This window comes from Nansenia antarctica (genome assembly GCF_963989245.1).
Source record: "Nansenia antarctica genome assembly, chromosome: 9".
Taxonomy (NCBI): domain Eukaryota; kingdom Metazoa; phylum Chordata; class Actinopteri; order Argentiniformes; family Microstomatidae; genus Nansenia; species Nansenia antarctica.
In genome coordinates this window covers 43,806,514-43,819,013 of record NC_137679.1, presented here as the reverse complement: position 1 = coordinate 43,819,013, position 12,500 = coordinate 43,806,514, and the positions used below count along the sequence as shown (strand labels likewise).

Here is a 12,500-nt window from a genome sequence, read left to right as displayed (position 1 = left end):
AGTAGGTGTGTGTGTTCACGACCCTCAGTAGGTGTGTGTGTTCATGACCCTCAGTAGGTGTGTGTGTGTTCATGACCCCTCAGTAGGTGTGTGTGTGTTCACGACCCTCAGTAGGTGTGTGTGTTCATGACCCCTCAGTAGGTGTGTGTGTTCATGACCCTCAGTAGGTGTGTGTGTTCACGACCCCTCAGTAGGTGTGTGTGTTCATGACCCCTCAGTAGGTGTGTGTGTTCATGACCCCTCAGTAGGTGTGTGTGTTCATGACCCTCAGTAGGTGTGTGTGTGTTCATGACCCCTCAGTAGGTGTGTGTGTGTTCATGACCCCTCCAGTAGGTGTGTGTGTTCACGACCCTCAGTAGGTGTGTGTGTTCATGACCCCTCAGTAGGTGTGTGTGTGTTCATGACCCTCAGTAGGTGTGTGTGTTGATGACCCTCAGTAGGTGTGTGTGTTCATGACCCCTCAGTAGGTGTGTGTGTTCACGACCCCTCAGTAGGTGTGTGTGTGTTCATGACCCTCAGTAGGTGTGTGTGTTCACGACCCTCAGTAGGTGTGTGTGTTCACGACCCCTCAGTAGGTGTGTGTGTTCATGACCCCTCAGTAGGTGTGTGTGTTCATGACCCCTCAGTAGGTGTGTGTGTGTTCATGACCCCTCAGTAGGTGTGTGTGTTCATGACCCCTCCAGTAGGTGTGTGTGTTGATGACCCTCAGTAGGTGTGTGTGTTCACGACCCCTCAGTAGGTGTGTGTGTGTTCACGACCCCTCAGTAGGTGTGTGTGTGTTCATGACCCCTCAGTAGGTGTGTGTGTTCACGACCCCTCAGTAGGTGTGTGTGTGTTCATGACCCCTCAGTAGGTGTGTGTGTTCATCACCCTCAGTAGGTGTGTGTGTTGATGACCCCTCAGTAGGTGTGTGTGTTCATGACCCCTCAGTAGGTGTGTGTGTGTTCATGACCCCTCAGTAGGTGTGTGTGTTCACGACCCTCAGTAGGTGTGTGTGTTCACGACCCTCAGTAGGTGTGTGTTCACGACCCCTCAGTAGGTGTGTGTGTTCATGACCCCTCAGTAGGTGTGTGTGTTCATGACCCCTCAGTAGGTGTGTGTGTGTTCATGACCCCTCAGTAGGTGTGTGTGTTCACGACCCCTCAGTAGGTGTGTGTGTTCATGACCCCTCAGTAGGTGTGTGTGTTCATGACCCCTCAGTAGGTGTGTGTGTTGATGACCCTCAGTAGGTGTGTGTGTTGATGACCCTCTGTAGGTGTGTGTGTTCATGACCCCTCAGTAGGTGTGTGTGTTCACGACCCTCAGTAGGTGTGTGTGTTCACGACCCTCAGTGAATGAATGAATGAATGAATGGTCTTTATTGTCATTGCTATAGTACAAGTACCAAACAACGACATTTGGGAGGGGGGGCTCCCCTGGTGCTAGGAAAGAAAAAAAAACTAAAAAAACAAGAAGGGAAAGGAGCTGGTTTACATAAATAAAGGCTATGTACACTATCCACTATACTATACTGTACAGATAAAACGACTAGGGTTGTCATATTGCACATAGTGTTATTGCACATTCATTTAAAGTGTCGCAGTTTGCAGGCTTGAAATGTACACATTTGTGCCTCAGCACTACACCTGATTTTTTCAATCCAGCAGCTGCAATCAATCCGTCCAGACTGTCCAGGGCCCAGAACCTAGTTCTTTGCTGTGTTCAGGGCCTGGATGGCCCTGGGGTAGAAGCTGAGCTTCAGTCTGTTTTTCCTTGCGGCCATGGTCCTGTACCGCCTTTTCGAGGGCAGCCGGGCAAAGTGTTCGTACCCAGGGTGGGATGGGTCTCTGGAGATCTTGGAGGCCTTCCAGTAGGTGTGTGTGTTCACGACCCTCCAGTCTGTGTCAACATACATCGCTCCAGGTTCATCACAAGATGGAGTCACGAGCTTGCCCAGGAAGTGAAATGTCGACCCGCTTTTCCAAACAAACCCGGTCCATTTCGGTCCCCGGACTTCACTGGTCCAGTCAGGGTGTGTGTCCCTGTGTCCAGGTGGTGTGTGTGTCTGTCCAGCCGGTGTGTGTGTGTCTGTCCAGCCAGTGTGTCCCTGTGTCCAGTCCTACAGAAAGCCCTCTGTTCCATCCCAGAAGCCTCTTTCATCTCCTCAGAGGACCAACTGTTCTGTTGGCAGGACCGAAAAAGTTGCCGTTTCCCACATCTCTCTCTCTCCCGTCCCGATCTCCCTCTCTCTCTCTCTCTCTTCTCCTCCTCCTCTCTCTACCTCCTCCATAATTACCGCTGCTCCCCTCTCTCATTCAGGCCAAACACACCAATAGGAAACGAGCTATTAGCAACCTGACCCAGTTTCCCGTTCGCAAACGACTAGCACGGCTAATTGGAGCCTAATCACTTCCTAATGGCCGCTTTGTTTCAGCGCCGCGCTCGCCAAAATACTAAACAGGGGGGGGGGGGGGGACTAGAGAAGAGCGCTTTACTGGGTTCCTCTACGCAATTAGGGCATGAAAGGCGCTTTTTAAAAAACCAGAATAACATGTGGAGAAAGAGAGGAGAGGAGGAGGAGGAGGGAATGATATTCGTTGTAAATATTGACGCAATGAGGCGCAAACGTGTGAACGTGAAGTCGGGAGTGGTTTAAGTTTAAAGACCGTGGAGACCGTTAAGTGTTCTGAGTCACGCTAGCGTGGCGTTAAGGAGTGCTTACTATTCTTCAAACGCACCGCTGAGCTGCAGCGTGTGTTAAGGCAGGGCCAGTTTATTTGTAGAGCGCATTTCATACAACAGGGGCAATTCAAAGGGCTTTACATACAGCATGAAAGAAATACAGAAAAAGGAGGATAGTAAGAAAATGAAAATGACAAGAATAGATACATATACGTATGTGACAACACACAGTGAATATAGAAAATAAATAGGCAAACATTTAATAAGACAATGAATAAAAAGATAGATAGATAAAAGTGTTATTTTTACTGCAGCTGTATTCAAGCGCTGCTCTTCCCGATATGGTGTGTGAGATGGCAGGTACTGCGCCTGTGTTTAGCCCCTGTCTTGCGCGACACGGCGTGTGAGGTCGCAGTGTAAGATGACACGTTTGATACTAGATGAAAGTGTTATTACTGCAACTGTATTCAACCGCTATCCTGGCCGATACGGTGTAAAGTTAGTTTAAAGGTTAGTGTGTGTACCATGCAATTGTTGTTGTGGTATCAGTGCAGCTAGACTTGCTTTGAATATGGGGTCAGGTGTGTGTGTGTGTGTGTGTGTGTGTGTGTGTGTGTGTGTGTGTGTGTGTGTGTGTGTGTGTGTGTGTGTGTGTGTGTGTGTGTGTGTGTGTGTGTGTGTGTGTGTGTGTGTGTGTGTGGGTGGGTGGGTGGGTGGGTGGGTGTGTGTCTGTGGGTGTGTGGGGGTGTGTGTGTGTGTGTGTGTGTGTGTGTGTGTGGGTGTGTGTGTGTGTGTCTGTGTGTCTGTGGGTGTGTGTGGGTGTGTTCCTGTGTATATGTGTGTTATGATTAATTCCTCCCACACCTCCCTGGACAAGCCCTCTCTCACCGGCAGTTTGGCAGTTGTACTTTGAATATTCAAAACACTCACAGCCGCTGATGAACCTTCGAGTACTACCCAAACTTCATTGACGTGTGTGTGTGCGTATGTGTGTGTGCGTGTGTGTGTGTGTGTGTGTGTGTGTGTTTCTATTGAAGACTATGTTAGGGGAGTTGGCTAACTGTTAGCTGATAGTATGATGTTTGCTCTTGGTGTTTGCTGTGATACAGAGTTCCTAGTAAGTCAACCAACGTTCCTGATTAACATTTGTGTGTAAAACGTGTTTTTAAATGTTTAATAATTGCTGTTTATAATAATAATAACAACTTTTTATTTGTATAGCACTTTTCCTGCAAACGTTGCAGCTCAAAGTGCTCCATCATTATATAATCATAATGTAATTATTTAGTCGTTTAAAGGCGATATATGTTCTGTTCAACTGGATTCTGTTTTCTTCTTCAAGTTTCAGTTGGGCAGTGTTCAGTTGAGTCAAAGCTCTTTCTGTTATTACTTGTAATGTTTAAAAGCGTGTGTGTGTGTGTGTGTGTCATCTTTAAAAGCGTGTGTGTGTGTGTGTCATGTTTAAAAGTGTGTGTGTGTGTGTGTGTGTCATGTTAAAAGTGTGTGTGTGTGTGTGTGTATGTCATCGTTAAAAGTGTGTGTGTGTGTGTGTGTGTGTGTCATGTTTAAAAGTGTGTGTGTGTGTGTGTGTGTGTGTGTATATGTCATCTTTAAAAGTGTGTGTGTGTGCGTGTGCGTTTTCTCTCTGTGTGTGTGTGTGTGTGTGTGTCATGTTCTTTCTGTGTGTGTCTGGGGTTGAGTCTGCCGAGCCCAGAACCCAGAGAACCCAGGCCAGACCCGGTCCAGACCCAGTCCATATAAGACCAAACCTCGCCGGTGTTCCAGTCGTCCACGGCGCTGGGTCCTGCCTGGCTGTGCCGCCCCTGGCCCAGACTTGAAAGCGCCTCTCTCTCTCTCTCCCCCTTCATTGTTTTTATAAACAGTTTGTGAAGGCTCCTCTGGTTGTTAGTGTTGGGGGGCTTCGTGGTAGCCGTGTGTGTTAGCGTGCTGGCGCGCTGGCGTGTGTCAGTGAGTAAAGTAATGACATGCTGTAGCTGTGTCAACACAGCGAGGCTCAGGGCCGCTAGGCTACAGCAGGCTACCCTATAAGGACACTCGCTGTGTGGTCAATTAGGATCCTCGCTCTCTCTCTAACTCTCCTCTTCTGTTTTCTCTCCCTCTTTCATCCTCTCCTCCTCCTCCTACTTTATTCTTCCTCCTTTCCCCTCACGCTTTCCTTATCTTTCCAATCTCTCCTCTTCCTCTCCTCTTCCTCTCCTCTTCTCCCTCTCTCTCCTCTCCTCTCTCTCTCCTCTCCCCTCCTCTCCTCTCTCTCCTCTCCTCTCCTCTCCTCTCTTCCTATCCTCTCCTCTCCTCTCCTCTCCCTCTCCCTCTCCCTCTCCCTCTCCCTCTCCCTCTCCCTCCCCCTCTCCTCTCCTCTCCTCTCCGCCCCTCCTCTCCCCTCCTCTCCTCTCCTTTCCTCTCCTCTCCCTCCCCCCCTCCTCTCCCCTCCCCTCCCCTTCCTCTCCTCTCCTCTTCCTCTCCTTTACCCAGAATCCTCAGGAGAGGGTGGCGTTACCTCACAGCCTTCGGTGATGACTGAGCATGCGCCGTCGTCCTCGGCAACAACCATCACCTCCACCTCCTCCGGTGTCTCCTCTACCTCCGCCCCTCCCTCCTCTTCCTCCTCCTCCTCCTCTTCCTCAGCCATCCCTCAGCCTAACTCCAGCAGCAGCAGCAAACCGTGGAGGAGCAAATCCCTGAGCTCCAAACCCTCCTCTTCTTCCTCGGCCATGCTGTCAATCAAACAGGACAAAGACTCCGCCTCTTCCTCCTCGAAGGATACGCCCCCTAAGGCCATCCCCCAGCAGAGGTCCATGCTGGAGAAACTCAAACTGTTCAACAGCAAAGGCAGCAGCTCCAAGTCCTCCTCTTCCTCCTCTCCTTCCTCCTCTTCTGGGGGTGGAGGGGGGGGGTCCGCGGTGGACGGCTCTGCCCAGGGACGGCAGCCCGGAGCTGGGGGGGGAGGAGCAGCGGGGAGGGTGGAGGCGGGGTCCAACACGGAGCCTCTAGAGGAGGCCGACGGGAACGCCCGCCCCAACGGGACAACGACGACGACCGCCACCGCGCCCCCTCCCCCCCCCTCGGTCGTCACGACGACCAGCAGCCCTAAGATCGCCCTGAGGGGCATCGCCCAACGGACGTTCGGCCGCGCGCTCACGGCCAAGAAGAGCGCCGCCGCGGAGAAGAAGGGCCTGGAGAAGGAGAGGGGGAAGGAGAAAGAGAAGGAGAAGGAGAGGGGGAAAGAGAAAGAGAAGGAGAAGGAGAGGGGGAAAGAGAAAGAGAAGGAGAAGGAGAAAGCGAAGGAGAAGGAGAAGGAGGCCGCCGCCGCCGAACTCAGGGGTTCAGGAGGAGGAGGGGGAGGGGGGGAGGAGGAGCCTAAGGAGGAAGTTCCCGCTCTCACCTCTCTCACGACGGCCGTTTCCATGGAAACGGAACCCCCCCCACCCCCACCCCCTTCCTCCAACAACAACAACAAGAGGACGTCCAAGATCGCCAGCTTCATCCCCAAGGGGGGGGGGGGCGGCAAGGCGGCCAAGAAGGAGAGCTGCACCCCCTCCTCCTCCTCCTCCACCTCCACCTCCTCCTCCGCCACCCCGGCCGTGCACAGCGGCATACCAAAGCCGGGGGCCGCCAAGGTCTCCACAGCGGCGGGGGGCGGGGGAGGGGGCAAGGGGGGGAAGGAGGACCGTCCCCGGAGCATGAGGCTAGGGGGGGGGCTCCTTCTCCGTGGCCCCCTGGACCGGGACAGGGACAGGGACAGGGACAGCAGGTACTCTAGCTCCACCTCCAGCCTGGCCTCCACGGAGGGCAAGGCCCCCCAGGCCCCCCAGGTCCCCCACAGCGCCGCCCCTGTGGTGGCGGGAGGGGGAGGGGGGGGCGCGACGCAGAGCACAGCCAGCAACACTGTCAGCGTCCAGCTACCTCAGCCTCAGCAGCAGTACAACCACCCCAACACCGCCACGGTCGCCCCATTCATGTACAGGTAACACCCTAATAACACCCTAATAACACCCTCATAATACCCTTATAACACCCTCATAACACCCTTATAATACCCTTATAACGCCCCTTATAATACCCTTATAACGCCCCTTATAACACCCTGATAACACCCTTATAACACCCATAATAAACTCTTATAATATGATTGAGGGGACCCTCTCAGGGGCCATGGAGGTGACATGTGGGGTGCCCCAGGGGTGCATTCTGGGTCCGTTACTGTTTCTGATTTATGTCAATGGCAGTTGTAGGGTGCAAACTTTTGCTATATGCAGATGATTCAGTTCTTCTGGTGTCAGGAAAGGACCCAAAGGGGACAGAGGAAGGCTTGAGCAGGGAACTTGCATTGGTAAGGGAGAGGTTAATTACATCTCTGTAAAATCAAATCTATATTATTTGGGTCAAATCTAAAGCTAAAAAAAGTAGATAGGATCAGAGTAACTTGTGCAGGAGATGTCACTGAGTCCAGATCAAGTGTTACCTTTCTCGGATTAACACCTTAATCCCTTTCAGGTGTCCTAATTGCAGAAAGAGTTCTTGCAAAGAGTGCAAACAAGCTCATAGTCATACATGGAGCATCTTAGTTTTGACACTTTTCATAGTGTGTGTGTGTGTGTGTGTGTCCAGGTTAGTATGAATATAGAGTTGAAGGGTGTTTTTCTTTTTCAGACACATGAGTTGTTGATTATGATGTTGATGTGTGATGGTGACTCAGAGGTCTGAAAGACATCAGTCACCCTGACAGCTGACACACCATCTGTCGCCTGTTACCCAGGAATGTCCTCAGAGTAGCACTTCCTGAGTGTGTGTGTGTGTGTGTGTGTGTGTATATGTGTGTGTTTCCCTTACCCCTGACCCTTGACCTCTGTGTCCCTGTCTCCATGGTGATAAGGGTGGAGGTCTCTTCTCACTGAAAGGAGGCATTTTAACAAGCCCCCCCTCCCCACCCAGACCCCCTGTCCCTCCTCCACACCTCTGCCCTTGCCCTGTATGACCCCCCCTCTCCCCACCCCACCCAGACCCCCCGTCCCTCCTCCTGGGGTGGTCCAGTGGTCCAGCACCGCGGCCTTCAATGCCCATGTCGGCATGGGTTAGAATCTTTCTCCACTCCCTATCCAATACAAACTGAAATATATTATTTCATTATTATTATATTCCTATATTTATTATATTTTGCCATTTTAGCAGACGCTTTTAATCCAAAGTGACTGACAATTACAGGGACATTCCCAGAGGGCTAAATGCCTTACTCAAGGACACGCTAGTGGTGGTGTTCCCAGGTCTTACTCAAGGACACACTAGTGGTGGTGTTCCCAGGTCTTACTCAAGGACACACTAGTGGTGGTGTTCCCAGGTCTTACTCAAGGACACGCTGGTGATGGTGTTCCCAGGTCTTACTCAAGGACACACTAGTGGTGGTGTTCCCAGGTCTTACTCAAGGACACGCTAGTGGTGGTGTTCCCAGGTCTTACTCAAGGACACGCTAGTGGTGGTGTTCCCAGGTCTTACTCAAGGACACACTAGTGGTGATGTTTTCAGGTGGGATTTGAACTCACAACCTTCCGATCACCAGTCCTACTCACCCCTCCTTCTCTCTCTCTCCCTCCCCAGGTCTCAGACGGATGTGGACGGCACCATGACGACGGAGGCGGCGTTGGGAGGGGGAGGAGTTAGAGGAGGGGGAGGAGTCAGGGGCGGAGACAACGTGCCCTTCAGCAAGACCAGCCAGACGTCCCTGGAGGACCTGTCAGGTGTGTGTGTGTGTGTGTGTGTGTGTGTGTGTGTGTGTGTGTGTGTGTGTGTGTGTGTGTGTGTGTACCTGTCAGGTAGGTGGTCGGCTGCTCCTGTCTGACAGATGATCTGATCTGACAGATCGTCTAGTCTGGTCTGACCAGCCAGACGTCCCTGGAGGACCTGTCAGGTGTGTGTGTGTACCTGTAAGGTTGTGTGTGTGTGTGTGTGTGTGTGGTGTGTGGCCCCAGCCGATCCCAGAGACGGATGACGGTTTGATTAGCGATGTCTAGTTCTGTATTTATTTATTGTATCGGGGCGGCTGTGTCTCAGGAGGTAGAGGCTGGTAGAGGTAGAGGTTGTGTCTCAGGAGGTAGAGGCTGTGTCTCAGGAGGTAGAGGCTGTGTCTCAGGAGGTAGAGCCGGCATCTAATGATCGCAAGGTTCGGCAGATCGGCGGTTCGAGCCCCGGCTGGCCACATGTCGAGGTGTGTCCTTGGGCAAGACACTGAACCCCCAAATTGCTCCCAATGAGCGGGCCGGCGCCTTGCATGGCAGCTTGGCCGCCATTGGTGTGTGAACTGTGAATGTGTGTGTGAACGGGTGAATGAGAGGCCGTTGTAAAAGCGCTTTGGAATAAGGAGCTAATAATAAAAGTCAGTCTGTTTGTATGTTAACGTGATCTCTAAGTCTCGGTACCGGTCCTGTGTGTTCTGTAGGGGAAGACCCGGAGACCAGGCGACTCCGGACCGTCAGGAACATCGCAGACCTGCGACAGAACCTGGAAGAGACCATGTCCAGTTTACGGGGGACGCAGGTCACACACAGGTAAGGAACCGACGGTTCCCATCGCAACACAGCTCTTAAAAGTCAAGCTTAGCCAGGGGGGGGGGGGAGGTGGCTAAGTTTCAGGCCTCAAAATAAGTCAGCCATATTTTTTTATGCAACAGACAGTCTTAATTAGACTGGTCTCACCTGAGAATATAAAACGAGGTTAAGACCAGTCTTAATCTATGTTTATGCAACCAGCCCCTGGCCTGGGTTGCACCAATTTGGCGTTAGTCATTACGAAGTGTAGGCATTTAGTAGTTACTAAACCCCTAGTAGTTACTAGCTAGTTTCAAACTAGTTGTTTACTAATTTCGGTTGTACCACGCCAATCGTTTGTCAATCTTAGCTAGTAAATACTTAGTAATGCGCAAGTTGTTACTAAAAACACATTGTCACATAAAACGTAGAAGAAGAACATTATAGCCAATCAGCGAGCAAAGCAAAACCCTCCGTTTTAAATCCTCAATTTTGGCCGCCATTGGCTAAAATCTGTAATTTGGCTCTACAAGTGTTAATATGTCATTTTATGAAGTTTTAATATGTTTTCAGGCGAGAAAGTAACCATATATATTCACAAAATGTGTCCAGTTTATCAAAATAACCCGTTTATATATCAGATCTGACGTTTTTTTCCCCACTTCTGTGGGAAACTTCGCTAGCAACACGAGTAGAGCTTACCGTCGTTACCTCAGCGGAGATAAAGTAAGGTATCTTAGCAACGTAATGTTGCCAGCGAAGTTTGCCACAGAAGTGGGGGAAAAAACCTCAGATCAGATATATAAACGGGTTATTTTGATAAACCGGATACATTTTGTGAATATATATGGTTACTTTCTCGCCTGAAAACATATTAAAACTTCATAAAATGACATATTAACACTTGTAGAGCCAAATTACAGCTTTTAGCCAATGGCGGCCAAAATTGAGGATATAAAAACGGAGGGTTTTGTTTTGCTCGCTGATTGGCTAATGTCTTCTTAGTAACAGCTAAGTTATAACTTACACCACCCTAGGGGTATGTATACATATTTAGTAGTAACTAAGCTCTACGTCATAACTAGTGTGCTTGGTGTAACCCATTCAAGTTTAGTAGTGACTAAATCTTGATTTAGTAAATACTTACTCTATAACTAGGGTTAGTTTGTACTTAGTAAGAAGTGGTGCAACCGACCCCTGGAGTGGAGAGCTGCTGCCCCCCCAGCAACAGTGCAACACCGCCACCCAGTGGCCGTTTGGTGGAACCACCGTCTCTAACATTGGCAGTTGACGTTCAAATAATTTAGCAGACGTTTTTATTCTATCCAAAGCAGGCTTACAGTAAGTACGTTTGTCTAAATAAGTGAATTAACGAGAACTATTATAACTAAACACAGTGCTGTAGACGTCACGTTGAGCTCTGTCATTTGAAGATTACGACCACAGACCATTACTATGTCCGTTACTCTAGGAGAGAGAGATAATGATCTCTTCTGTATTAAAGTGGCCAGAGTTCCCTGCTGCAAGAGTTGAAAATAAGTAAAAAAAAATAAAAATCCAGTCTCCTCAGAGAAGCTTCTAGAGAGCAGTGACCAGCTCTTGGGGTTGAGACAGTGACTGAAATCTACTGGAAGGTGTCGTTGTCCAAACCTAGTCGACTGTGTGTGTGTGTGTGTGTGTGTGTGTGTGTGTGTGTGTGAGAGTCTGCCAGTGATAGTCTCTCCCTCTCTCGCCCCTGTCTACCCAGCTGAGATAGAGAGAAAGAGAGAGAGAGAGAGAGAGAGAGAGAGAGAAGAGAGAGAGTGTGTGTGTGTGTGTGTGTGTGTGTGTGTGTGTGTGTGTGTGTGTGTGTGTGTGTGTGTGTGTGTGTGTGTGTGTGTGCGGTGGCTGGGTGGAGCAGGGTTGTGGTTTGGTCTTTGATGCTTGATGTGGGTCTCAGCCTCACTCTCTGCTCTGGGTCTGACATCGTCTAGTCTGGTCTGGTCTCATACTGCTGAGCTGATGCCTGTCTGAAAAAAAAACATACAATAACAAATCAAGTCAAGTCTTTAGAATGGGAAGCTGCTACTTACACACAACGACCACTAGTTGGCCGTCTTGTAAATTAGCCTGCTTCCTACACAGAAAAAATAGCTAAAACAGCTTCATACTGGCTTATCCTGATGTGATGTTGTAAATGTAAGGATACTGGGTGTAGAACACACATATCTAGGAAAAGTCATGAAAGGAGGGTCCTGAAATTTGATCGAGTGCAAAGATAAAAAAAGAATAGTAGTTTGTAGTCTTTTTTTTTTTTTTTTTATACTTTATTGCAGGACTTTCCTTACATTTCACAAGTTCATTTCACACACTTTACAAGTTTTCTTCACTTGTTTAAGTTCATCCTGCATCATTTTTTTTTATTTTTTTTTATTTTATAAAGAGAACAAGAAATAAAGAAAATAAAGAATAGAGACTAGAGAGAAAATATAGAAAAAGAAGAGAGAAATTATGGGGATAGTAGTTTGTAGTCTTACTGTACAGCTAACCCCCCCTCCCCCCCCCCCCCCCTCCCCTCCCCCCTACAGCACCTTGGAAACGACCTTCGACGGCAACATCACCACGGAGATCAGCGGGGGAGGTGGAGGTGGGCGGAGCATACTCAGCCTCACTTCCTCCTCCTCCTCCTCCTCCTCCCGCCCCCCCCCCACCCTGTCGTCATGGCGACTGGGCCAGTCCTCCTCCCCCCGCCTACAGGCGGGCGACGCCCCCTCGCTAGGGGGGAACAGCTACGGCGGGGGAGGGGGCCGAGGAGGGGGAGGCAGTGGGGGAGGAGGGGGAGGGCAGGTGGGACGCTACCTGTACCCCGGGCAACTGAGGAGACAGCTGGTGGGGAGGGGGGGGGCCGTGGTGGTCCTGGGAGGGGGGGGAGGAGGGGGAGGCGGGGGGGACAGGGGGGCGGGGGAGGAGCTGGACCTGGAGAGCATCGCCATGGAGGTGACGGGGTACATGAGCGACGGAGACGTGCTGAGCAAGAACGCGGCGCGCGCTGATGATGTCACCAGCGGGTGAGTTGAGTTTCGATTGGTTGAACTGTGCTTAGCTACTGTACTTAACACTAGAACAGCCAGTAGTGGCCAACACTAGAACAGCACATCACCAACTGTCACATCTTATTTCAAATTTGAAAGTGACAGTTGGATCTAAGTGACAGTTTAACACTAGAACAGCCGTGTCTATGTTACCTACTATAAGAGCCGCCTCAGGGGTCACATGACCACAGTCTTTACAATGGGAAGCTGCTATTTACACACAACGACC

At 50.4% G+C, this 12,500-nt stretch overlaps 1 protein-coding gene across 1 annotated transcript in view; it reads left to right on the top strand.

The window, feature by feature from the left end:
• nav2a (neuron navigator 2a) overlaps window positions 1–12,500 on the top strand; it is a gene marked incomplete at both ends in the record, with an annotated part of 124,473 nt that overhangs the window by 64,423 nt on the left and 47,550 nt on the right. The window contains 6 exon segments of the mRNA XM_080539811.1: window positions 5,308–5,511; window positions 5,569–5,853; window positions 6,010–6,646; window positions 8,275–8,414; window positions 9,113–9,221; window positions 11,768–12,247. Of these exon segments, the coding sequence (XP_080395937.1) occupies window positions 5,308–5,511; window positions 5,569–5,853; window positions 6,010–6,646; window positions 8,275–8,414; window positions 9,113–9,221; window positions 11,768–12,247 (1,855 nt within the window).